This window comes from Ambystoma mexicanum, chromosome 11, assembly GCF_040938575.1.
Source record: "Ambystoma mexicanum isolate Mex_15411 chromosome 11, UKY_AmexF1_1, whole genome shotgun sequence".
Classification (NCBI taxonomy): Eukaryota; Metazoa; Chordata; class Amphibia; order Caudata; family Ambystomatidae; genus Ambystoma; species Ambystoma mexicanum.
The window spans coordinates 451,395,921-451,422,084 of NC_090934.1; the positions used below are offsets into that span (position 1 = coordinate 451,395,921).

Below are 26,164 nucleotides of genomic sequence, written 5' to 3' on the forward strand. Positions count from 1 at the left end.
CCTACAATTTGCAGTGTGGGGAGGATCAGGCCCCACAAGAGTTTGTGCAAGAACTGTAACGTGCCTTTGCGCAGACCACCAGAAGGGTGCGCACAGACAGCAGAGAATTTATTAATACGTTTTTCCATGCCTTGCCCAAATATATAATGACCCAGCTCGTGAGAGATTTTCATGAGAAAAGATCTTTAGAATGGGTCATTGAACAAGCCACCCGCATCTACGAGGTGCAGAAACCGGTGGAAAACAAAAACCAGCCCAAAAAACCCAAAACTAACAGCACCCCTGCTGCTGCCAAGGTGGCAGAGGTAAAGGTCACCCCCGTTTTAGAGTTGGAGATGGGGGGGCCTAAAAACCTACCTGCACCTAATAATGCTAGGCCCAGAAGGTCCTCGGGCCAGTCACAGACAGGGAGCCAGGGAGGCAGCCCCACAAATGGGGTCCCTCGCTCTCCTGATTATGTAAGCCCCCGTTACAAGGGAAACAGACCCATCCTGGGTTATGTGTGGACTCCTCCAGCCCAAGGGGGGGGATCCAGCCAAGCACCTAACCCAGGGAACTTCCCTCCTAACTTCCCACAGGAGGGCAGAAATTCTCCAAATCCTGGGCAGAACTTTTTCCCCAGGTATCCACCCAATTTCCAGCCCCAAAATCCTCCACCCTTCTTTCCCCAATTCCCTGAGCCCAGACAACCGAATCCGGGAGAGGGGAGGCCAAGGGTGGAGGGGTATCCAAATCTTCCCAACCAGGGGTACTACCAAAGAAGGGATAGCTACCCTTCCCGGGATCAGCCCAGGGGAGAAAACAGGGCCCCGTATCAGCCTGAGCGGGTCTCCCAGTTAGAGCGCCAGGTTCAAAACATGGCGCGGGATCTGGGTCACATACTGAGGGCTCAGCAGAACCCTCAGATCGGCATGCCGGCGCAGAACGCACCCAACTCTGGACCTGGTGCTCCAGAACAATGACGGGGGCAGCACCCCGATAGCTCACCGGTTCCCAGGGAGGAGGCACAAAGGGAAGGGGGGTGTAAAGCCTTGGAGGAAGCTTCCTTCCTCACTTGTAAACAGCCCCTGGAAACCCAGGAACCGGAAACAAAATCTCTTGCCCCTGAAAGTCTGCCTCCTAAGGAGCAGAGGGGGGGTAGGAGAAACAAAAGACCCAAACAGACTCAGTTTGAGGAGGAGGTACAGATCTTCCAATTTGAGGGAGAGGGATCCTCAGAGGATCCTGGGAAAAGGATCTTCTCCTTCAGAGAGGGGGGAACTCCTCCCAAAGAAAAATGGGTCCCTAGGGATGCAAATCCAGACTGGGGAGATGTGGAGACTGAGCTACCGCCGCCCACCATCTCATCCCAGAACCAACAGCAAGAAAATCCCCTGGTTCAAACCCATCCTGGTGACTGCCTCCAAAAAGGGGGGGCGGCCCGGAACCGGAGCCAGGGGAACCCACAATGGCTCTGATCTCCAGTTGCCAAATTTTTCTTTCAGATTCCCAAGGCTCTCCACAGAAGTCTGCCCAAATTTCTTCTCTTGAAATGTCCAAAACCAGAAAGTTAGCCCGCCAGTTGTCCAAAAATGTGCATTATCTGTGCCTCCTTGAGGAGAAGAAGGAAAGATATTATGCCCCGGTACAAGTACAGGGGCAGGGTACAATTTTGGCACTGGTGGACACTGGATCTCAAGCTACCCTTCTGTCCAGAAGGGCCTTTGATGAACTGAATGCAGGAAGGGGAGGGAATTACCAAATTCCTCTCACCTCACTTCCTGGATAACTCCAGAACTTTGACGGGAAGGAAATTCCCGTCGAGGGGACGGCAGACTTGGACATTAAGATCGGGCGACACAAGTTGAAACACCCGGTCATAGTAGTGACTCCAGAGGGCACCCCTTGTTTACTGGGGAATGACCTCCTGAGAAGGTTGTCACCCCTAATAGATTGTGTAAACAAGGTCCTCTGGACCCAGACTAGCCGACCAATAAAATTAAAAGAGAGTGTCAACCATGTTAGTTTAAACGGCACCTTCCACATGGTTGAACAAAAACCTGACCAAGTAGAATTTCACTTCCAGAATAGCCAAATTCCAGACGTGACAGTAATAGCAGTAGGACAACAGACTGGTGATGGAGGGTCCTCTCTATTTCTGAAAATCAACCTTCTTTCCAGTCTAAAGTGGTACTCCACGCTGGAAGGAAACACTCTGAGACTCTATACTAATCCACAATCAGAAACTCCCACTCCTATAGTCCAGAAAGATGTGAAATCAGCTCAGAGCCTGGCTGATATTCAGCAAATTGGAGAGCAGTTGTTCATCCCTGTTCAGTTAAATGATGGGAAGGACTCTGTTCTCGCTCGAGTGTGCGTGAACAATGGTAAGAGCTTCATCAGCGAAGCCATGTTTCGCCAACTCCCAAAAGATCCAGCCATTCCCACATTCAAACTGATAGACAAATGGGAAATGGACCTGGAAGCACCCAATTCCAAACATCTCCTGCCAAGCAGGTGTATGCTCAAAATCTCCATTGGCAACAAGAGCATAGTCCATAATTGTTGGGTCGTGCGAGACATCACTGCCGCCTTTTACTTAGGCAGTGACATTCTCAATCGCTTTGCCATTAGTTTGGACCTAATAAACTTCAAAGCTTGGTCCCGATTAGTGGATAATCCCATGGGCTTTGATGTTCCAGAAAAAGCATTTAGGTCAGCTCAATTGCTACTTATGCAGTTGAAATCCAGATCAAAGAGGAAGTCACCATCCCAGAAAGGACCCGACAATTCTCCCTGGAAGTGAAAGTTAAAAGAGGACAATATTTGAAAAACCCTGATGCTTACATACATCTAAACGCTTTTCTCCAACAGCAAGGGTTGGGGGTAAACCCAACTCCATTAGTCAACATAGAACATGACACCATTCCAATAGAGGTGGATAACAGCGACTTAAAGAGTATTATTCTAGCCGCAGGCACCATTATTGGAATGGCGGTTGATGACCGACATTTTTCCATAGATTTAGGTAATGAACTGTTAGGGCCAATCCCCAAGGACTGCTTTGACAGTGACAGTGATGACAATCCAACACCAGACAGGATTTTTACCCGCCATGGGGGGAACCTCCTGGTGTACACTTCTTGCCCTTATGGTAAGGAAGATGTGACTTGTGACTTCAGGAGGGATGAGGTGATTTTCCAGGTCCATGAGGGCTGCCTTTCCCACCTGAAGCCTCCAGTCCAAATCAGCACTCTGAACAGGGACTTCTCCACCCAGCTGGAGGAGGTCGCAGAAATAGCCAAACCAGAAGTCTTTCCAGGCTTCAGGCAGATGGTGGAAGAGAGAGTCAACCTAGCTGATGCCTGTGTGACTCTGGAACAAAAGCAAAAGTTGAAACAAGTTTTCTTGGATTTCCAAGATCTCTTTGCGGTAGACTCATATGACTGCGGTCGCACTGACATCCACACAACAACAATCCCCACGGACCCTGGCATGACTCCAGTGTTTGTGAAGCAATATCGCTTGCCCCTCGCATCAATGGAGTCCCTTACTGAAATAATTAAGAACCTTGAGTCCCGGGGAATAATCCGTCCAGTCCACAGCACCTTCAATAATCCGGTGCTGGGAATATTGAAGCCAAACGGCCAGTGGAGACTCTGCGCCGACCTCAGGGAGCTCAACAAACGGGTCCATGCTTCCCGATGGCCTCTTCCCTACATTGACCAAGGGCTGGCCCAGATTCAGGGGTCACAGGTATTCACTGCAATAGACCTGACCAATGGATACTGGACCGTGCCGGTCAGTAGGGAGGACCAATACAAGCTGGCTTTTACCTTTGGGGGCGAGCAGTATACATGGACCCGGACTCCCTTCGGATACCTCAACTCCGGCAATGAATTTAACATTTTCCTACATAAGGCCATGCCCGACCTGGGTGCGAGGGGTAACCTGGCTTATGTAGATGATGTCCTCATCAAAAGTTCATCTGTGGAGGAACACATAGCGGAGATCCGTTATGTTCTGACCCAGTTGAGGGCCGCCGGAGCAAAACTTTCCTTTCAGAAAGCACAGTGGTGTAGAACCCGTGTTAATTTCTTGGGGCATGAGATTACTCCTCAGGGTCTCTGTCCCCAGGAAAAGAAAGTGGAAGCACTTCAGAAACTGAAAGACCCCACAACTCTGCGGGAACTAAGGTGCCTCCTTGGACTAACTAATTACAGCAGAAAATTCATTGAGGGCTACGCAGAGATCACCAGACCCCTGATTCATCTCCTGAAGGGGGGGGTCAAGTGGGAATGGGGTCCAGAACAAGCCGAGGCAGTAAGACAACTCAAAAGAAGCCTCTCACAAGCGCCTTGCCTAGCTTACCCTGTCAGAAACAAGGAGTTCTTCCTGGAGACGGGGTTCTCTAATACGTGCTTGACGGCAGTATTATACCAAAAGCATGACAAGGTCAATAAAGTAATCTCCTATGCGAGCAAAACTTTATCCTCTGTGGAGGAAAAATTCAATGATTGTGAGAAGGCACTCCTGGCAACGGTGTGGGCATTGAAGAATTACCGCCCGTTTATCCAGGGGGAACACATCATAGTGGAGACTCCACACCAGCCTCTGCAATATCTCCAAAGTGACAGAATCCGGACCGGAAATGTGAGTAATTCCCGAATTACTTCCTGGATTCTGTCAATGCAAGGCTTTCCTGTGGAGGTCAGATATGGCCAAAACAAGAAGAGTCCCCTCGCGCAAGGTCTGGCTGACTTGCATGATTGTGCCAGAGAAAACTGTCTCGAGGTCGAAAGTCTAAAAATCAAGGACAACACGGAGGCATACCTTAATTCCCCACACAAAGTCTTTGAAGAAGACAAGTGTGAGGGAATGCCCACTGTGTATGTGGATGGATGCTCTTACCATGTTGACAACAACGGGGAGAAAGAACTGGTGGCCGGCGTAGGGAATGCATGGGTGAATGAGTCCCCAGAACCCTCCGCTGGATACAAAATTGGTCCCCGAAGTAGTCAGGTGGCAGAATTGATGGCTGTGCATCAGGCCATCCTCACTGCTGTCCAGCATCAACTCCACAAACTGGTCATAATCACAGATTCGGATTATGTACGGAACGGGTTCGTGGAGCACCTGGTTAATTGGAAAACCAGAGGCATGTTATGTGCTAACAACAAACCCTTGAAACATGGGAAGTTGATCCAAAACATTGATGAACTGGTCACCTCGAATGAGATGACCATCTATTGGAAAAAGATCAAGGGTCATTCCAAAGTAGAGGGACCAGACAAAACTGGAAATGACTTAGCTGATCAGCTGGCCAAAACCGGGGCCATCCAAGGGGATCTAATTGAGATTGAGTCCCTATTGGGGGAAATCCAGGTCACTGCTATCACTAGGTCCCAGACAAATGCTCACAACGACCTTTCAATTGCCCAATGGAGTAAGGAGACCCCTGATGCTGATTTGATTACCGCTCAGAAGGGGGATCCAATAATTGGTAAATTTTACCAACACCTTGAGGACCCTGAGAACTTTCCCCTGACGGGTACCGATTACATTGGGAAAGAGGACCTAAGAGTGTTGATGAAATGTCCAGAAATGTTCCGGATCCAAGACGGTTTGTTGGTAAGGAAATCCAAAGCTGGCCACGATCAATGGGTGGTTCCTACCTCATTCCGAAGCCTGATGTTAAGTCACGCCCATGATGCGGCCACCGCCGGTCATAGGGGGTTTCACACAACATTGGAAATCTTAAGAGAGGTTGCATACTGGCCACACATGGGGCAGGACCTCGACCAATACTTGAAGGGGTGTCTTGTGTGTGCGCAATTTCAGCCATCATCCCTCACGCACCGTGCGCCTCTCCAAAAGAGGGGGATGACCCTGCCATGGTCAGATTTACAAATCGACTTTGTAGGCCCCGTGATTCGCTCGGCTAGGGGGAATAAGTACATGTTGACTGTGACATGCTTGTTTACCAAGTGGGTGGAATGTCTCCCAGCCCCAAATTGCAAGGCAGAAACTGCAGCTGCCCTGATGATTAACCACATCTTTTCCCGTTTCGGTCTACCTCAAAGGATTGAGTCAGACAGAGGTAGCCACTTCACCAGTGAAGTAATGACAAAGATGTGGGAGATACTGGGGGTCAAAAGGAAGTTGCATATTGCTTACAGGCCAGCTTCTTCTGGGGCAGTAGAGAGATATAACCGAACCATTGTGAGCATACTAAAAAAGTTTGTGGCAGATTCTGGGCCAAGTTGGGATATCCGATTACCTCTGGTCCTAATGGCCATCAGATCTACCCCTTCATCTGCAACCAAAATGTCACCATTTGAGTTGATGACTGGGCGCAAGATGGTGCTTCCGCAGCATTTGCTCTATAGGACCCAAGAGCAGACACTGATAAATGCCTCCACTACTCATGAGTATGTGGAGAATTTAAGGAAACACCTCCAACATGCTTTTGCTTATGCTCAGCGGAATCTAGAAAGATCGGCTGATAGCATGAAGACCCACTATGACCTGAAGACTTCCAGGAAGGAATATCAGGTGGGGGACCGGGTCTATCTATACAACTTCCAAAGAAACCAGGCAAAACAGCGAAAATTTTTGCCTACATGGAAGGGACCCTTTGAGATTATAGACAAAATCTCCCCTGTGGCCTACAAAATCCACATCCCCAAAGGTCCTTTGGCAGCAGGGGAAGACAAGTGGGTCCACATAAACCAGTTGAAATGTTGCCATCCCAGGCACACTCTGCAACGACTAGAGGAATCCTCTGGAATCCTAGCGGGTACTGTCTCAGACTAATTCAGTTCCAACCATAAAACATACCACATCTAGTCTCTAAAATATTGTGATTTGCATGAAACTGTCTCTTAGTTATACTGTTTTTTTTTCAAAATAAGAATGTAATGTTTCGTTATGATGAAATGCATATGCTGCCCCACTATCTCAACAGTGGTGGAAAAATGTCTATGAATAGGTATTGCCGCTCTTCCTTTGTCGTCCTAGGAGAAAGAAAACCGGGAGACGGGCCAAGGAGGACGATCCGGAGACCGGGAGCAGAGACGCAACGGGCCCGGGGTACCGCCCAATCTTCCCATCAGGACCAGCGAGGAGAACCGATCGATCCGACCGGATGCAGAAAAAGATGCTGAACTGTCCCATCTATTGGAAGAAGATGAGGAAACATCCCAGGTCTTGCGAGTCCCATTAGTGAAATAGAATGGCCATCGCAAGAGGGGGGCTCGTGGGATGTTTTTATCCACGCATCCAAGCCCTACCTCAAAACTGTGCAGTACTGACATGGAAAACATCATGATGGCCAGAGCTTCCCAGAAAATGCACAGGGAAATGCATGAAGTTTAGGCTGCCACTCATTTTTGCCGATGTTATGGGCACAGAAGGACACTGCCTAAAACCACCATTGGACAACCCCCCAGTAGTCTGAAACCAATGGGAATGGCAATGCTGATTGCCAAAAGCAAACCCATAACTGTTGGGAATTCATTTTCTTAAATCCCAAAAAGGGGTGCAGTACCAGTACTCACCACTATCAGAAAGCCGGCGTTTTAAAACCACCAGATTTTGTGTAAAACTGAATAAATGAACCCAAGGCAAGCCAAATAAAGACTTACTGAGATGTGGATCCAATGTAAAGTTATATTCTGAAGTGACTTGAAGGTTTATAACAAGACTGGCTGAGCTGTGGATTTCAGCAGTTTAAGTAAATTTGGACTGAAAGACACTAAAAATCTAAGTGTTTAAATTGACTGAGTGACCTACTTTTGAGTGTCACATAGGTTTCAATTGTTTAAATGTCATAGTTTTAAACTTAGAATCAGCATTCTAGCTGCATATGTAAAAATGTTTAGTTTTATTTGAATGCAGAAAACTGGGCGGCGCTCATGGGAGGGGCAGGAGGGGACATGGGCACCTGTCTTTACGTCACATTCATTAGTGCCTTTAATGGGCAGCAGTGTATTGGCCTATAGGGAACGCTAGATATTTCCCGGGAGGCCTCTGCACTCTGGGCCTCTTGTGTAGTAACCTGTTTTACTTCCAAATGTTCCAACAGGAAAGGGATTGGGCTTGCTGAAAATGTGTAATATGGGGTCACTTTGAAAGTTATTTCCAGGGCCTCTTTTTTGATATGTGGCTACTCAAAAGTCACGCTCACTGGAAAAATGAAAGGTAATAAGCAGCCCCAGTATTCACCCCAATTGCCACATTCCTCTCTAGCAGGTACTGGGGTCTGCAGCACACCCTCCTCACCTGTGTCCACTGCTACAGTTGCAGTGAGGAAGTCCTCGGTTTCATTCCCAGCTCCTGAAAGAGAAAACAAATGGTTACATTCAGGGCTGGCCTTAGAAGTCCCAGAGCCACGGGCAGCAAAACAAAAACGTGGCACCCCTACCTTCCCCCACCTGCCCTGAGAGCGGAGCACATTTAATTTCAATAGGGCGCCTCCCGTTCCTGTCCCACTGTGCCAGCTAGGGGTAGCCCGTGAAATATTCTGCCGACCTGGTGTGGCCGGGGTTAATGGCAGGACGCCTGGGAAGTCGCCCTCCGGCCCTGCCATAAGATTACCTTCCTGGGAAATGTACTCTGGAGAGTTCAGTTCAGTGCGCCTTGAAGACAACAGCCAAGAATTGCAATTACAAGTATGGGAACGAGTAATCACAACTCCATACCACGACCACACACAAGGCCCATTAATCCAGATCCTGCCTGGTCTCCAGCTCTACCATCAGTGCTTTAAGTCTTCAGAAAGTGGGGCTGAGCCGGTGCCCTGCCGGGGCCCCCCCAGTCCCACACAACATTGGCGGGACACATTATTCCGCCACAGGAGATGCACCTGCCTGTGGGATGTTTTTATCCACGCATCCAAGCCCTACCTCAAAACTGTGCAGTACTGACATGGAAAACATCATGATGGCCAGAGCTTCCCAGAAAATGCACAGGGAAATGCATGAAGAATAGGCTGCCACTCATTTTTGCCGATGTTATGGGCACAGAAGGACACTGCCTAAAACCACCATTGGACTACCCACACAGTAGTCTGAAACCATTGGGAATGGCAATGCTGATTGCCAAAAGCAAACCCATAACTGTTGGGAATTCATTTTCTTAAATCCCAAAAAGGGGTGCAGTACCAGTACTCACCACTATCAGAAAGCCGGCGTTTTAAAACCACCAGATTTTGTGTAAAACTGAATAAATGAACCCAAGGCAAGCCAAAGAAAGACTTACTGAGAGGTGGATCCAATGTAAAGTTATATTCTGAAGTGACTTGAAGGTTTATAACAAGACTGGCTGAGCTGTGGATTTCAGCAGTTTAAGTAAATTTGGACTGAAAGACACTAAAAATCTAAGTGTTTAAATTGACTGAGTGACCTACTTTTGAGTGTCACATAGGTTTCAATTGTTTAAATGTCATAGTTTTAAACTTAGAATCAGCATTCTAGCTGCATATGTAAAAATGTTTAGTTTTATTTGAATGCAGAAAACTGGGGAACAGAAATGACATGTAGCTAAAAACTGGCTTAAAGAGATTCCAATTTTGCCTGGCAACTACCCCGCATCAGGAGTGAAACTTGAGTCACAGCTGTGTTCCCAGGCCTATCTGCCTTTTGCTGGCCACACTAAGGATATGCCATCTCTCTGATAATTGAATTAAGGGGAGCCCCCACAGAATACAGGAGCTCTGAACAAAGCCCTGTCCTGACTCAGGCAAATGTTTTATTGGCGGGAGTCGTAAATGGAGCTTCCTCCTGGAAGGACAGGGGAGGGGCACTGCCTGTGAGAGCAAGCTGGCTTGGCAGAACTGGAAAAACCAGAAATTCAACCTTGTGCTTGGGGGAAACCACACCCCTTTGGGGCCGGAACATAACTCTAAAAAGATGAATAACTCATAGTACGGACTTGTGAAAATTATTTAAATGACACCATAATTCTTGTGATTTTTCTGCCCACATTTTAAGACGTGTTAGGACCCGGTGGTATGTTCAGGGGGGTTTTAGCGGAAAAGAGGATATTACTCAAAATGTGTGCATGTGAAAAATCTGACACTTCATCAACTAATGTCCATACTCCTTGCGCACATGTGTGTAAATTTGGGGTAATGTCCGATATTGCAAAATCAGTTAAAAAGTGCAAATATTGCCATTTCTGAATGCAAGCCCCCAGGAAGAGCAGATTTGGACAGGGTATACCTCCTGTGATATGTGAGGGGTGCATGTAATTTTAAACAAATGTGTACCTGTGCAAATATGTTTTTTGAGCAAATATAGATTGTGTGTAAAGTTGACAGGGGTGGGTGACCTCATCATGATGACACTTCATTTCATTCCCCCAATCAAGTGGAAGCGGATGAAGTGGCCAATGACAAGTGGAGAGGGGTAGGGGCTAGTGATGCTGCACACACACCCATTTTAAAAACAGATAAAAGCAGACAGACAGGACAGATAGGGACCTTCAAATCCATTTGCAGCTGGAAGCTCTGCCGGGAAAATCCATACTTTACCTCCATCAACCTTCAGAGAGCCAACATAGAGACTTCAAATCTATCAATATCCAGAACCAGAGAGAGAGCAGACCCAGACCAGAACGCTGTTAGCAGAACCAGAGAGAGCTGACCCAGATCACTGTGAAGTGCAGAGACCAGAGTCCAGTCTAAAACCTGACCAGATCCGTGGCGAGGCCCATTTAATTCAAGAATATAGTGTGAGTACCTAGCAAACTGTGCAGAACCAATCTCTTAGTTAAAATAATATAATTCAATCTATTTAATCTAAGTAGAACTGCCTCCTAACTGTCACCTGTCATTTGTAAAGCTGTCACCTGTCATTTTCTAGTTGCAAGCTGCACTTGTCTTTTTGAACTTTAAAATTTAAAATCTGAAAAACTACCTTTATTTAATTGCTCATATCTCCGTGACCGTTTGTGCTAGAGACTTGCAGTAACTTTCATCTGGAAGCTGGGATCCTAGGCTGTCCTAGGACCCCAAAACGATAGTGCTAGTCCCTATAGTTTTGCCGCAATCGCGAAAAACGCACTCGCGAATTTGCCGCGATTTGCAAATTTCTCAACGTGTGAAAACAGCAGTTTTCTTGCTTTCATTTGCCAAAAATTCGTTTAACCTGCTAGTTACTCCTAGATCCTTGCTAAAGTGAGCCTGAACTCATCCCAAGTATATTTCACTCACCTAGAACCTCTAGAGGGAATTAAAGGCAATTTAGCATATTTTTCACTTCATTGCCAGCACACATAAAAGCATTTTGGGCCTGTGTTTAAAACTCCGATCTGTAGTCTAAGCTTGCTGGGGTGAACTGAATCACATTTGATTGCATTTCTGAGAACTGTGTGCCTTCCTTCCATATCCTTGCATTGCATAAAAGGGGGGGGTGAATTGTCCAAGAAAGTGATTACATTGTCTTTTGCTGAAATCCTATCAAGTTATTTTCCGTACTGCATTTCATTCCACATTGCATCCATTTGAGACCATAAAAGCATTGTTGCTACCTTATCCATTTCATGTCAACTCCTTAGTGATTATAAAGAGGTGTGCTAGTGCCAGATTCTCCGTTGTTAATCTTTATCATATCAGATTAAGTGTGATATCCAATTATTAATTTATTATAAAGCGTGATATATATATATATATATATATATATATATATTGTTTAAATTATCAAATAAACCTTTTAACTTGCAAAATAGAACTACTTCTTGGCTCAGTGGGGTCAGGGGGATTCCAAGAGAGGGGTGTTATATAGGGGTAGTCATCCAGAACGCATGAACTGGACATAAAGATATATCAACAAGGGTTTCCATTCAGTATCCCAGACTAGGCATTGACTTAGCTGTAGTGTTGAATTGAATCCTCTTACAAATTGGGGGCTCGTGCCGGACGTTTGGATTAGATCTATCACTTGTGCAGACTAATACAGCATGCCAGCTGACCAGATACACATATCCGGTCAGATCACCACTCTGTGTTACGCTGTAAAGCACTCCTCAAAGGAACGCTCTAAGAAAAAGGTCTGTTTTGCAAAAATAAAATACTAATTTAGTCAGGACAGAGACCAATCTCTAGAATGACGACCTTAGTAGACATGAAAATAGCCAGAGAGCACTTCTTACATAAGTTATTTGTGAGAGGTGAGTGGACTCACCAGGACCGCATGGTCTGGTTGCAGGCCATCACGCAACAGGTCACTGAAACAGGGTCAGATATATGGGGAGATCAGGGTCCCCTACATGTGGCCCTGAGTGAACTATACATGGCTCCTAAAGCTAAGGATGAACAAGACAAGATGGTTAGGATAGCGGCATACCTGTACCTATATATGGGAGACATGCAGGATAAATGTACTGAAAGCCAAGATCTGGCGAATAAGCGACAGATGGCGTTAGAGAAGGTCCAATCTGACCTGGTCTCTTCTGAGCAGAGGCTGCAGGGGAGCCAGGAGTCAGAAAATGAGAGTAGACAGCACATCATTAAAATAAAGAGGGATATGGACATCCTGCAACAGGAAAAGGCTGACCAGGATACCAGATTTCAGGCCTTGCAGAAGGAATACCAAGAAGGTTTGGACTCCCTACTGCAGAGCCAGAAAAAGCTGGAGCAACAGTTAGACTTCAATAGGGCATGTGCTGAGCAGGTAGTCACCCTGCAAAGCCACCTAGATAGGGAGAAGGCAGAGAGCAATAAACTGATTTTGAAAGACCTGGATTCCCAGGCAGAGTTTGACCAGGAGCGCCAGAAAGCTGGTGCCTTCCAAAGGCAAAGGGACGACCTGGCGGCACAGATGCAGGCTCTTAGTCAGGAAAGGGATACCTTAGGCCAGGAACTCTGCCACTTAAAAAGGAAATTGGAAGAAAATCACCTGGCCCACCAGGGACTGGGTGACCTCCAAAAAGAACACCAGGACTTGCTAGAGCACACCAGGAGGGTGGAGGATGCTCTGGCAAGACAGGAGCAGGCCAATAGGGACACAGCTCAGGAGGTAACCCTCCTGCAGCAAAGACTGGCCCAGTGCTCCAGGACCAATCAGGAAACGCAGAGAGAGAATGAGGCTCTCTGCCAGCACAATGATAGGCTCCAACAACAGGTAGCGATGGAGAGACTGATAGAGTCTAGTAAGGCCTTAACTGAGGAACTGAAGGCGCAGGCTCTTGCATTGCAACAGGGAGCAGGGGCGGATAGAGACCAGGTTCGCTGGGAAAGGGAAACTCCTGAGCATAACCTCAGGAGCCCTAGCACCAGAGGCCTTTATCTCTCTCAGTCCCTGGACTCTGCCACCCCCATGTCCCCTGGCGCACATGAGCACCGGGCCACAGGGATGGCAGATTACTATTCAGCCAGAAGCATGGGGCTCATAGGCCAGTACCACCCAGGAATGGAGGGGCGGGCATCCGGGTATGGGCACCCAAGCACAGTGCAATTTGATGGGGAACCCCAGGAGAGTAGGCCCATTAAGGGCATCCTGAAAACCTCTGCCCAGTTAGGTCAGTGGGGGGGGTGCCCATCAAATCCTGGCAGCAAGGAGGGATCTGAAGACTCCTCTGAGTGGTGCAGGACACAGGAGACCAGGTCCCCACATTCTGCCAGCCATTCCCAGGCTCGCAGAATCCGGGAAAACCTGGAAGATCAGACAGGAACCTCGGGGAGCAGTGCCTCTGAGTCAGAGGATGAATGGACCAGGGTTACCCGGACCAAAAAGGCCAATAAGGCAAAAAGGGCCTTGCTTAAGGACCCATTGAAGCATATTAAGGCAATCAGGAGTGTCATCACGTGCTTATCATAAGAACGCCAAGTACTCTGTTTGGGAACACTTGGAGCTCTATGAGCAAATGATGGAGACTTTCCATTTGAAGGACAGCAGTAGCTGCATCCAGTACGCCAAATGGACATTCTCCCCAGAATACTCCAGTTTCTTTGCGGGGCTGGAGGACCAAAATCATTTAAGATGGTCCACCTATAAGGCGGCCATCTTGAAACATTTCTCTGTGCACCGAAATCCTCAAGAGGCTCGCAAGGCAGCCTACAATTTGCAGTGTGGGGAGGATCAGGCCCCACAAGAGTTTGTGCAAGAACTGAAACGTGCCTTTGCGCAGACCACCAGAAGGGTGCGCACAGACAGCAGAGAATTTATTAATACGTTTTTCCATGCCTTGCCCAAATATATAATGACCCAGCTCTTGAGAGATTTTCATGAGAAAAGATCTTTAGAATGGGTCATTGAACAAGCCACCCGCATCTACGAGGTGCAGAAACCGGTGGAAAACAAAAACCAGCCCAAAAACCCCAAAACTAACAGCACCCCTGCTGCTGCCAAGGTGGCAGAGGTAAAGGTCACCCCTGTTTTAGAGTTGGAGATGGGGGGGCCTAAAAACCTACCTGCACCTAATAATGCTAGGCCCAGAAGGTCCTCGGGCCAGTCACAGACAGGGAGCCAGGGAGGCAGCCCCACAAATGGGGTCCCTCGCTCTCCTGATTATGTAAGCCCCCGTTACAAGGGAAACAGACCCATCCTGGGTTATGCGTGGACTCCTCCAGCCCAAGGGGGGGATCCAGCCAAGCACCTAACCCAGGGAACTTCCCTCCTAACTTCCCACAGGAGGGCAGAAATTCTCCAAATCCTGGGCAGAACTTTTTCCCCAGGTATCCACCAATTTCCAGCCCCAAAATCCTCCACCCTTCTTTCCCCAATTCCCTGAGCCCAGACAACCGAATCCGGGAGAGGGGAGGCCAAGGGTGGAGGGGTATCCAAATCTTCCCAACCACGGGTACTACCAAAGAAGGGATAGCTACCCTTCCCGGGATCAGCCCAGGGGAGAAAACAGGGCCCCGTATCAGCCTGAGCGGGTCTCCCAGTTAGAGCGCCAGGTTCAAAACATGGCGCGGGATCTGGGTCACATACTGAGGGCTCAGCAGAACCCTCAGATCGGCATGCCGGCGCAGAACGCACCCAACTCTGGACCTGGTGCTCCAGAACAATGACGTGGGCAGCACCCCGATAGCTCACCGGTTCCCAGGGAGGAGGCACAAAGGGAAGGGGGGTGTAAAGCCTTGGAGGAAGCTTCCTTCCTCACTTGTAAACAGCTCCTGGAAACCCAGGAACCGGAAACAAAATCTCTTGCCCCTGAAATACTGCCTCCTAAGGAGCAGAGGGGGGGTAGGAGAAACAAAAGACCCAAACAGACTCAGTTTGAGGAGGAGGTGCAGATCTTCCAATTTGAGGGAGAGGGATCCTCAGAGGATCCTGGGAAAAGGATCTTCTCCTTCAGAGAGGGGGGAACTCCTCCCAAAGAAAAATGGGTCCCTAGGGATGCAAATCCAGACTGGGGAGATGTGGAGACTGAGCTACCGCCGCCCACCATCTCATCCCAGAACCAACAGCAAGAAAATCCCCTGGTTCAAACCCATCCTGGTGACTGCCTCCAAAAAGGGGGGGCGGCCCGGAACCGGAGCCAGGGGAACCCACAATGGCTCTGATCTCCAGTTGCCAAATTTTTCTTTCAGATTCCCAAGGCTCTCCACAGAAGTCTGCCCAAATTTCTTCTCTTGAAATGTCCAAAACCAGAAAGTTAGCCCGCCAGTTGTCCAAAAATGTGCATTATCTGTGCCTCCTTGAGGAGAAGGAGGAAAGATATTATGCCCCGGTACAAGTACAGGGGCAGGGTACAATTTTGGCACTGGTGGACACTGGATCTCAAGCTACCCTTCTGTCCAGAAGGGCCTTTGATGAACTGAATGCAGGAAGGGGAGGGAATTACCAAATTCCTCTCACCTCACTTCCTGGACAACTCCAGAACTTTGACGGGAAGGAAATTCCCGTCGAGGGGACGGCAGACTTGGACATTAAGATCGGGCGACACAAGTTGAAACACCCGGTCATAGTAGTGACTCCAGAGGGCACCCCTTGTTTACTGGGGAATGACCTCCTGAGAAGGTTGTCACCCCTAATAGATTGTGTAAACAAGGTCCTCTGGACCCAGACTAGCCGACCAATAAAATTAAAAGAGAGTGTCAACCATGTTAGTTTAAACGGCACCTGCCACATGGTTGAACAAAAACCTGTCCAAGTAGAATTTCACTTCCAGAATAGCCAAATTCCAGACGTGACAGTAATAGCAGTAGGACAACAGACTGGTGATGGAGGGTCCTCTCTATTTCTGAAAATCAACCTTCCTTCCAGTCTAAAGTGGTACTCCACGCTGGAAGGAAACACTCTGAGACTCTACACTAATCCACAATCAGAAACTCTGACTCCTATAGTCCAGAAAGATGTGAAATCAGCTCAGAGCCTGGCTGATATTCAGCAAATTGGAGAGCAGTTGTTCATCCCTGTTCAGTTAAATGATGGGAAGGACTCTGTTCTCGCTCGAGTGTGCGTGAACAATGGTAAGAGCTTCATCAGCGAAGCCATGTTTCGCCAACTCCCAAAAGATCCAGCCATTCCCACATTCAAACTGATAGACAAATGGGAAATGGACCTGGAAGCACCCAATTCCAAACATCTCCTGCCAAGCAGGGGTATGCTCAAAATCTCCATTGGCAACAAGAGCATAGTCCATAATTGTTGGGTCGTGCGAGACATCACTGCCGCCTTTTACTTAGGCAGTGACATTCTCAATCGCTTTGCCATTAGTTTGGACCTAATAAACTTCAAAGCTTGGTCCCGATTAGCGGATAATCCCATGGGCTTTGATGTTCCAGAAAAAGCATTTAGGTCAGCTCAATTGCTACCTTATGCAGTTGAAATCCAGATCAAAGAGGAAGTCACCATCCCAGAAAGGACCCGACAATTCTCCCTGGAAGTGAAAGTTAAAAGAGGACAATATTTGAAAAACCCTGATGCTTACATACATCTAAACGCTTTTCTCCAACAGCAAGGGTTGGGGGTAAACCCAACTCCATTAGTCAACATAGAACATGACACCATTCCAATAGAGGTGGATAACAGCGACTTAAAGAGTATTATTCTAGCCGCAGGCACCATTATTGGAATGGCGGTTGATGAACGACATTTTTCCATAGATTTAGGTAATGAACTGTTAGGGCCAATCCCCAAGGACTGCTTTGACAGTGACAGTGATGACAATCCAACACCAGACAGGATTTTTACCCGCCATGGGGGGAACTTCCTGGTGTACACTTCTTGCCCTTATGGTAAGGAAGATGTGACTTGTGACTTCAGGAGGGATGAGGTGATTTTCCAGGTCCATGAGGGCTGCCTTTCCCACCTGAAGCCTCCAGTCCAAATCAGCACTCTGAACAGGGACTTCTCCACCCAGCTGGAGGAGGTCGCAGAAATAGCCAAACCAGAAGTCTTTCCAGGCTTCAGGCAGATGGTGTGGTGGAAGAGAGAGTCAACCTAGCTGATGCCTGTGTGACTCTGGAACAAAAGCAAAAGTTGAAACAAGTTTTCTTGGATTTCCAAGATCTCTTTGCGGTAGACTCATATGACTGCGGTCGCACTGACATCCACACAACAACAATCCCCACGGACCCTGGCATGACTCCAGTGTTTGTGAAGCAATATCGCTTGCCTCTCGCATCAATGGAGACCCTTACTGAAATAATTAAGAACCTTGAGTCCCGGGGAATAATCCGTCCAGTCCACAGCACCTTCAATAATCCGGTGCTGGGAATATTGAAGCCAAACGGCCAGTGGAGACTCTGCGCCGACCTGAGGGAGCTCAACAAACGGGTCCATACTTCCCGATGGCCTCTTCCCTACATTGACCAAGGGCTGGCCCAGATTCAGGGGTCACAGGTATTCACTGCAATAGACCTTACCAATGGATACTGGACCGTGCCGGTCAGTAGGGAGGACCAATACAAGCTGGCTTTTACCTCTGGGGGCCAGCAGTATACATGGACCCGGACTCCCTTCGGATACCTCAACTCCGGCAATGAATTTAACATTTTCCTACATAAGGCCATGCCCGACCTGGGTGCGAGGGGTAACCTGGCTTATGTAGATGATGTCCTCATCAAAAGTTCATCTGTGGAGGAACACATAGCGGAGATCCGTTATGTTCTGACCCAGTTGAGGGCCGCCGGAGCAAAACTTTCCTTTCAGAAAGCACAGTGGTGTAGAACCCGTGTTAATTTCTTGGGGCATGAGATTACTCCTCAGGGTCTCTGTCCCCAGGAAAAGAAAGTGGAAGCACTTCAGAAACTGAAAGACCCCACAACTCTGCGGGAACTAAGGAGCCTCCTTGGACTGACTAATTACAGCAGAAAATTCATTGAGGGCTACGCAGAGATCACCAGACCCCTGATTCATCTCCTGAAGGGGGGGGTCAAGTGGGAATGGGGTCCAGAACAAGCCGAGGCAGTAAGACAACTCAAAAGAAGCCTCTCACAAGCGCCTTGCCTAGCTTACCCTGTCAGAAACAAGGAGTTCTTCCTGGAGACGGGGTTCTCTAATACGTGCTTGACGGCAGTATTATACCAAAAGCATGACAAGGTCAATAAAGTAATCTCCTATGCGAGCAAAACTTTATCCTCTGTGGAGGAAAAATTCAATGATTGTGAGAAGGCACTCCTGGCAACGGTGTGGGCATTGAAGAATTACCACCCGTTTATCCAGGGGGAACACATCATAGTGGAGACTCCACACCAGCCTCTGCAATATCTCCAAAGTGACAGAATCCGGACCGGAAATGTGAGTAATTCCCGAATTACTTCCTGGATTCTGTCAATGCAAGGCTTTCCTGTGGAGGTCAGATATGGCCAAAACAAGAAGAGTCCCCTCGCGCAAGGTCTGGCTGACTTGCATGATTGTGCCAGAGAAAACTGTCTCGAGGACGAAAGTCTAAAAATCAAGGACAACACGGAGGCATACCTTAATTCCCCACACAAAGTCTTTGAAGAAGACAAGTGTGAGGGAATGCCCACTGTGTATGTGGATGGATGCTCTTACCATGTTGACAACAACGGGGAGAAAGAACTGGTGGCCGGCGTAGAGAATGCATGGGTGAATGAGTCCCCAGAACCCTCCGCTGGATACAAAATTGGTCCCCGAAGTAGTCAGGTGGCAGAATTGATGGCTGTGCATCAGGCCATCCTCACTGCTGTCCAGCATCAACTCCACGAACTGGTCATAATCACAGATTCGGATTATGTACGGAACGGGTTCGTGGAGCACCTGGTTAATTGGAAAACCAGAGGCATGTTATGTGCTAACAACAAACCCTTGAAACATGGGAAGTTGATCCAAAACATTGATGATCTGGTCACCTCGAATGAGATGACCATCTATTGGAAAAAGATCAAGGGTCATTCCAAAGTAGAGGGACCAGACAAAACTGGAAATGACTTAGCTGATCAGCTGGCCAAAACCAGGGCCATCCAAGGGGATCTAATTGAGATTGAGTCCCTATTGGGGGAAATCCAGGTCACTGCTATCACTAGGTCCCAGACAAATGCTCACAACGACCTTTCAATTGCCCAATGGAGTAAGGAGACCCCTGATGCTGATTTGATTACCGCTCAGAAGGGGGATCCAATAATTGGTAAATTTTACCAACACCTTGAGGACCCTGAGAACTTTCCCCTGACGGGTACCGATTACATTGGGAAAGAGGACCTAAGAGTGTTGATGAAATGTCCAAAAATGTTCCGGATCCAAGACGGTTTGTTGGTAAGGAAATCCAAAGCTGGCCACGATCAATGGGTGGTTCCTACCTCATTCCAAAGCCTGATGTTAAGTCACGGCCATGATGCGGCCACCGCCGGTCATAGGGGGTTTCACACAACATTGGAAATCTTAAGAGAGGTTGCATACTGGCCACACATGGGGCAGGACCTCGACCAATACTTGAAGGGGTGTCTTGTGTGTGCGCAATTTCAGCCATCATCCCTCACGCACCGTGCGCCTCTCCAAAAGAGGGGGATGACCCTGCCATGGGCAGATTTACAAATCGACTTCGTAGGCCCCGTGATTCGCTCGGCTAGGGGGAATAAGTACATGTTGACTGTGATATGCTTGTTTACCAAGTGGGTGGAATGTCTCCCAGCCCCAAATTGCAAGGCAGAAACTGCAGCTGCCCTGATGATTAACCACATCTTTTCCCGTTTCGGTCTACCTCAAAGGATTGAGTCAGACAGAGGTAGCCACTTCACCAGTGAAGTAATGACAAAGATGTGGGAGATACTGGGGGTCAAAAGGAAGTTGCATATTGCTTACAGGCCAGCTTCTTCTGGGGCAGTAGAGAGATATAACCGAACCATTGTGAGCATACTAAAAAAGTTTGTGGCAGATTCTGGGCCAAGTTGGGATATCCGATTACCTCTGGTCCTAATGGCCATCAGATCTACCCCTTCATCTGCAACCAAAATGTCACCATTTGAGTTGATGACTGGGCGCAAGATGGTGCTTCCGCAGCATTTGCTCTATAGGACCCAAGAGCAGACACTGATAAATGCCTCCACTACTCATGAGTATGTGGAGAATTTAAGGAAACACCTCCAACATGCTTTTGCTTACGCTCAGCGGAATCTAGAAAGATCGGCTGATAGCATGAAGACCCACTATGACCTGAAGACTTCCAGGAAGGAATATCAGGTGGGGGACCGGGTCTATCTATACAACTTCCAAAGAAACCAGGCAAAACAGCGAAAAATTTTGCCTACATGGAAGGGACCCTTTGAGATTATAGACAAAATCTCCCCTGTGGCCTACAAAATCTACATCCCCAAAGTCCTTTGGCAGCGGGGGAAGACAAGTGGGTCCACATAAACCAGTTGAAATGTTGCCATCCCAGGCACACTCTGCAACGACTGGAGGAATCCTCTGGAATCCTAGCGGGTACTGTCTCAGACTAATTCAGTTCCAACCATAAAACATACCACATCTAGTCTCTAAAATATTGTGATTTCCATGAAACTGTCTCTTAGTTATACTGTTTTTTTTTCAAAATAAGAATGTAATGTTTCGTTATGATGAAATGCATATGCTGCCCCACTATCTCAACAGTGGTGGAAAAATGTCTATGAATAGGTATTGCCGCTCTTCCTTTGTCGTCCTAGGAGAAAGAAAACCGGGAGACGGGCCAAGGAGGACGATCCGGAGACCGGGAGCAGAGATGCAACGGGCCCGGGGTACCGCCCAATCTTCCCATCAGGACCGGCGAGGAGAACCGATCGATCCAACCGGATGGAGAAAAAGATGCTGAACTGTCCCATCTATTGGAAGAAGATGAGGAAACATCCCAGGTCTTGCGAGTCCCATTAGTGAAATAGAATGGCCATCGCAAGAGGGGGGCTTGTGGGATGTTTTTATCCACGCATCCAAGCCCTACCTCAAAACTGTGCAGTACTGACATGGAAAACATCATGATGGCCAGAGCTTCCCAGAAAATGCACAGGGAAATGCATGAAGAATAGGCTGCCACTCATTTTTGCCGATGTTATGGGCACAGATGGACACTGCCTAAAACCACCATTGTACTACCCACACAGTAGTCTGAAACCATTGGGAATGGCAATGCTGATTGCCAAAAGCAAACCCATAACTGTTGGGAATTCATTTTCTTAAATCCCAAGTAAATTTGGACTGAAAGACACTAAAAATCTAAGTGTTTAAATTGACTGAGTGACCTACTTTTGAGTGTCACATAGGTTTCAATTGTTTAAATGTCATAGTTTTAAACTTAGAATCAGCATTCTAGCTGCATATGTAAAAATGTTTAGTTTTATTTGAATGCAGAAAACTGGGGAACAGAAATGACATGTAGCTAAAAACTGGCTTAAAGAGATTCCAATTTTGCCTGGCAACTACCCCCCATCAGGAGTGAAACTTGAGTCACAGCTGTGTTCCCAGGCCTATCTGCCTTTTGCTGGCCACACTAAGGATATGCCATCTCTCTGATAATTGAATTAAGGGGAGCCCCCACAGAATACAGGAGCTCTGAACAAAGCCCTGTCCTGACTCAGGCAAATGTTTTATTGGCGGGAGTCGTAAATGGAGCTTCCTCCTGGAAGGACAGGGGAGGGGCACTGCCTGTGAGAGCAAGCTGGCTTGGCAGAACTGGAAAAACCAGAAATTCAACCTTGTGCTGGGGGAAACCACACCCCTTTGGGGCCGGAACATAACTCTAAAAAGATGAATAACTCATAGTACGGACTTGTGAAAATTATTTAAATGACACCATAATTCTTGTGATTTTTCTGCCCACATTTTAAGACGTGTTAGGACCCGGTGGTATGTTCAGGGGGGTTTTAGCGGAAAAGAGGATATTACTCAAAATGTGTGCATGTGAAAAATCTGACACTTCATCAACTAATGTCCATACTCCTTGCGCATATGTGTGTAAATTTGGGGTAATGTCCGATATTGCAAAATCAGTTAAAAAGTGCAAATATTGCCATTTCTGAATGCAAGCCCCCAGGAAGAGCAGATTTGGACAGGGTATGCCTCCTGTGATATGTGAAGGGTGCATGTAATTTTAAACAAATGTGTACCTGTGCAAATATGTTTTTTGAGCAAATATAGATTGTGTGTAAAGTTGACAGGGGTGGGTTCTCTGTATCATAAACAGACCTCATCATGATGACACGTCATTTCATTCCCCCAATCAAGTGGAAGCGGATGAAGTGGCCAATGACAAGTGGAGAGGGGTAGGGGCTAGTGATGCTGCACACACACCCATTTTAAAAACAGATAAAAGCAGACAGACAGGACAGATAGGGACCTTCAAATCCATTTGCAGCTGGAAGCTCTGCCGGGAAAATCCATACTTTACCTCCATCAACCTTCAGAGTGCCAACATAGAGACTTCAAATCTATCAATATCCAGAACCAGAGAGAGAGCAGACCCAGACCAGACCGCTGTTAGCAGAACCAGAGAGAGCTGACCCAGATCACTGTGAAGTGCAGAGACCAGAGTCCAGTCTAAAACCTGACCAGATCCGTGGCGAGGCCCATTTAATTCAAGAATATAGTGTGAGTACCTAGCAAACTGTGCAGAACCAATCTCTTAGTTAAAATAATATAATTCAATCTATTTAATCTAAGTAGAACTGCCTCCTAACTGTCACCTGTCATTTGTAAAGCTGTCACCTGTCATTTTCTAGTTGCAAGCTGCACTTGTCTTTTTGAACTTTAAAATTTCAAATCTGAAAAACGACCTTTATTTAATCGCTCATATCTCCGTGACCGTTTGTGCTAGAGACTTGCAGTAACTTTCATCTGGAAGCTGAGAACCTAGGCTGTCCCTATAGTTTTGCCGCAATCGCGAAAAACGCACTCACGAATTTGCCGCGATTTGCAAATTTCTCAACGTGTGAAAACAGCAGTTTTCTTGCTTTCATTTGCCAAAAATTCGTTTAACCTGCTAGTTACTCCTAGATCCTTGCTAAAGTGAGCCTGAACTCATCCCAAGTATATTTCACTCACCTAGAACCTCTAGAGGGAATTAAAGGCAATTTAGCATATTTTTCACTTCGTTGCCAGCACACATAAAAGCATTTTGGGCCTGTGTTTAAAACTCCGATCTGTAGTCTAAGCTTGCTGGGGTGAACTGAATCACATTTGATTGCATTTCTGAGAACGGTGTGCCTACCTTCCATATCCTTGCATTGCATAAAAGGGGGGGGTGAATTGTCCAAGAAAGTGATTACATTGTCTTTTGCTGAAATCCTATCAAGTTATTTTCCGTACTGCATTTCATTCCACATTGCATCCATTTGAAACCATAAAAGTATTGTTGCTACCTTATCCATTTCATGTCAACTCCTTAGTGATTATAAAGAGGTGTGCTAGTGCCAGATTCTCCGTTGTTAATCTTTATCATATCAGATTAAGTGTGATATCCAATTATTAATTTATTATAAAGCGTGATATATATATATATATATATATATATATATTGTTTAAATTATCAAATAAAACTTTTAACTTGCAAAATAGAACTACTTCTTGGCTCAGTGGGGTCAGGGGGATTCCAAGAGAGGGGTGTTATATAGGGGTAGTCATCCAGAACGCATGAACTGGACATAAAGATATATCAATAAGGGTTTCCATTCAGTATCCCAGACTAGGCATTGACTTAGCTGTAGTGTTGAATTGAATCCTCTTACATGCCATTATGTCAGGCAAGCTGACAGAAGTTCCAGACAGCCACAGCAACGCTGAGGCTGGCTGGCACTTCTGTCAGTCAGTGTAACATCCTCTGACGACCCCTCATCAGGGTCATCAGAGGAAGTTACTGTCCCTTTATTTGCCCTTCCCAGGTCACTGACCCCCGAGGGCTCTGTGATCTAATATGCAGATTAGATCACTAAGCCCGCGGGTTCGCAGAGGGTGAAAGGCGCCTCGGGCTCAGTGATCTCTGCTCAGAGCTGATAGATCACAGAGCCCGAGCCCACTATCTCCGCTGGCAAAGCTTTATAAAAGATGCCTTGAATTATGTACGTTTCAAGCCATCTTTTATAAACGTAGAAATATTTCTATGTTTATAAAAGACGGCTTGAAACGTACACAATTCAAGGCATATTTTATAAAGCTTTGTCGATGGACAAAGCCACCTTGAGTTTTGTCCTTCATCAACGCTTTATAACAGATGCCTTGAATTGTTTACGTGTCAAGCCATCTTTTAGAAACATATAATTATGTTACAAATGTCTGTTTATAAAAGGTGGCTTGAAAAGTACACAAAACATAGTAAGGTAAGCACCCAAGTGTGTGTAACTTTTTATGGTTTGTGCACTTTTCAAGCCACCCTTTATAAACATAGAAATATGTAACATTGCTACGTTTATAAACGATGGCTTGAAAAGTACACAAACCATAGTAGTACACATACAAACATATAAATGCTCACATACATTTATATGTCTGTTTGCGCACCTTACTATGAGTTGTGCACTTTTAGGCCACACCCACAATGAAAGCCACGCCCTCAATTGAGCCCCCCCCCTCAATTTCTTATCCCACTTAAAGCACTGTCTATCATCCTGCACTTTAGGAGTCGCACATGCCACATTCAAAAGGTGTTGGAACTCGGGAGCCAAAGTAAGGGCAATAGATCGGAAAAACACCACAGAACCCTGAGTCCAGCATTTGTACAATTTTCTTTGCACATAATAAGAGCAGTGTCCCCTCCCGTCTTGGTTTCCCCCTCTTTACAGCTTACACTTTCACCCCTCTCCCTTTCCTCATCAACATCGGTCTTAGAACCTGACCAAACACCAGCTACTTTGAATGCATGTAACTGATCTCCTAATAATCTATTTGCCTATTGGTTAGGTTTGCTCATTACAAATGCTCACATAAAGTGACACCAAGGGCTGATTTGCAAACCTGAAATCCCATTGAGAAAGACTTCATAAATCAGGTCCACAGCATAATATATAACAGACCTGGTGCCCTCTTTATTTTTGGGAAGCACTGTCAGAAAGCCCCCCTCTGCTTCCCGCCCTGTGTCTCTGATCACAGGACTTTTAGGTGGTATCAGTGAATGATTGATCACAGGACCTTGACGAAATATCGCTGGTTGCAGCTTCGTTTTCTTCACAGCCTTTCAGGGCCAGGCCGTCAAAAGAAGGGTGTCCCCCCAATTTCCATATGTAATGACATCACAGAAAATAACGTCTTCTCTGGATGGCACTGGAGTTTTGACCACCCTCCTCACCTGTGTCCACTGCTGCAGTTGCAGCAAAGAAGTCCTCGGTTTCATTCCAAGCGCCTGAAAGAGTAAACACGGGGTTAAATTGATGACACAGTTACTCCGGAGAGATGGGTTTAGCGCACCTGGGGGACGCCGAGCTTGGTAATCATTGGCACGGGAATGAGTAACTGTTAACCCTATCGCGACGACCCTACACAAAGCCCACTGACCCAGATCCCGTGGGTTGTATTTCATAGTAAAGGTGCTGGAACTCAGTGCTGAGGCAGCCAAGTGAAGAGTATTAGGAAGTCGCTGGCAGAGCCCTACGTCTGTGTGTGCTTGACATAGGCGTCCCTCGAGGGGGTGGCTGCTCAACCCCACACCTCCCCTCTCTCATTGGTGACCTGTCCCCCACTTCCTCTCTGGCAAATAACTATTTTCTATAGTGATAAAGGTGGTCCTTTGCACAGCCGTCATTCGCGCGTTTGCAGGCTCTTTGCTTTACAGCCTTGCATGGCCCTTTGGGGTTACTGGCTATGGCTACCAC

General features: G+C 47.1%; 1 protein-coding gene across 5 annotated transcripts in view; it reads right to left on the minus strand.

Moving 5' to 3' along the window:
• Positions 1–26,164, minus strand: part of LOC138503504 (embryonic protein UVS.2-like) — a 275,168-nt gene that overhangs the window by 211,846 nt on the left and 37,158 nt on the right. For 3 of the 5 annotated variants that reach the window (XM_069623285.1, XM_069623286.1, XM_069623287.1), the window contains exons 3-4: positions 25,642–25,695; positions 8,263–8,316 (exon numbers count right to left, since the gene is read on the minus strand). In XM_069623285.1, the coding sequence (XP_069479386.1) occupies positions 8,263–8,316; positions 25,642–25,695 (108 nt within the window). The remainder of the gene's footprint in view (positions 1–8,262; positions 8,317–25,641; positions 25,696–26,164) is intronic. The other 2 variants (XM_069623289.1, XM_069623288.1) reach the window with 1 other exon arrangement.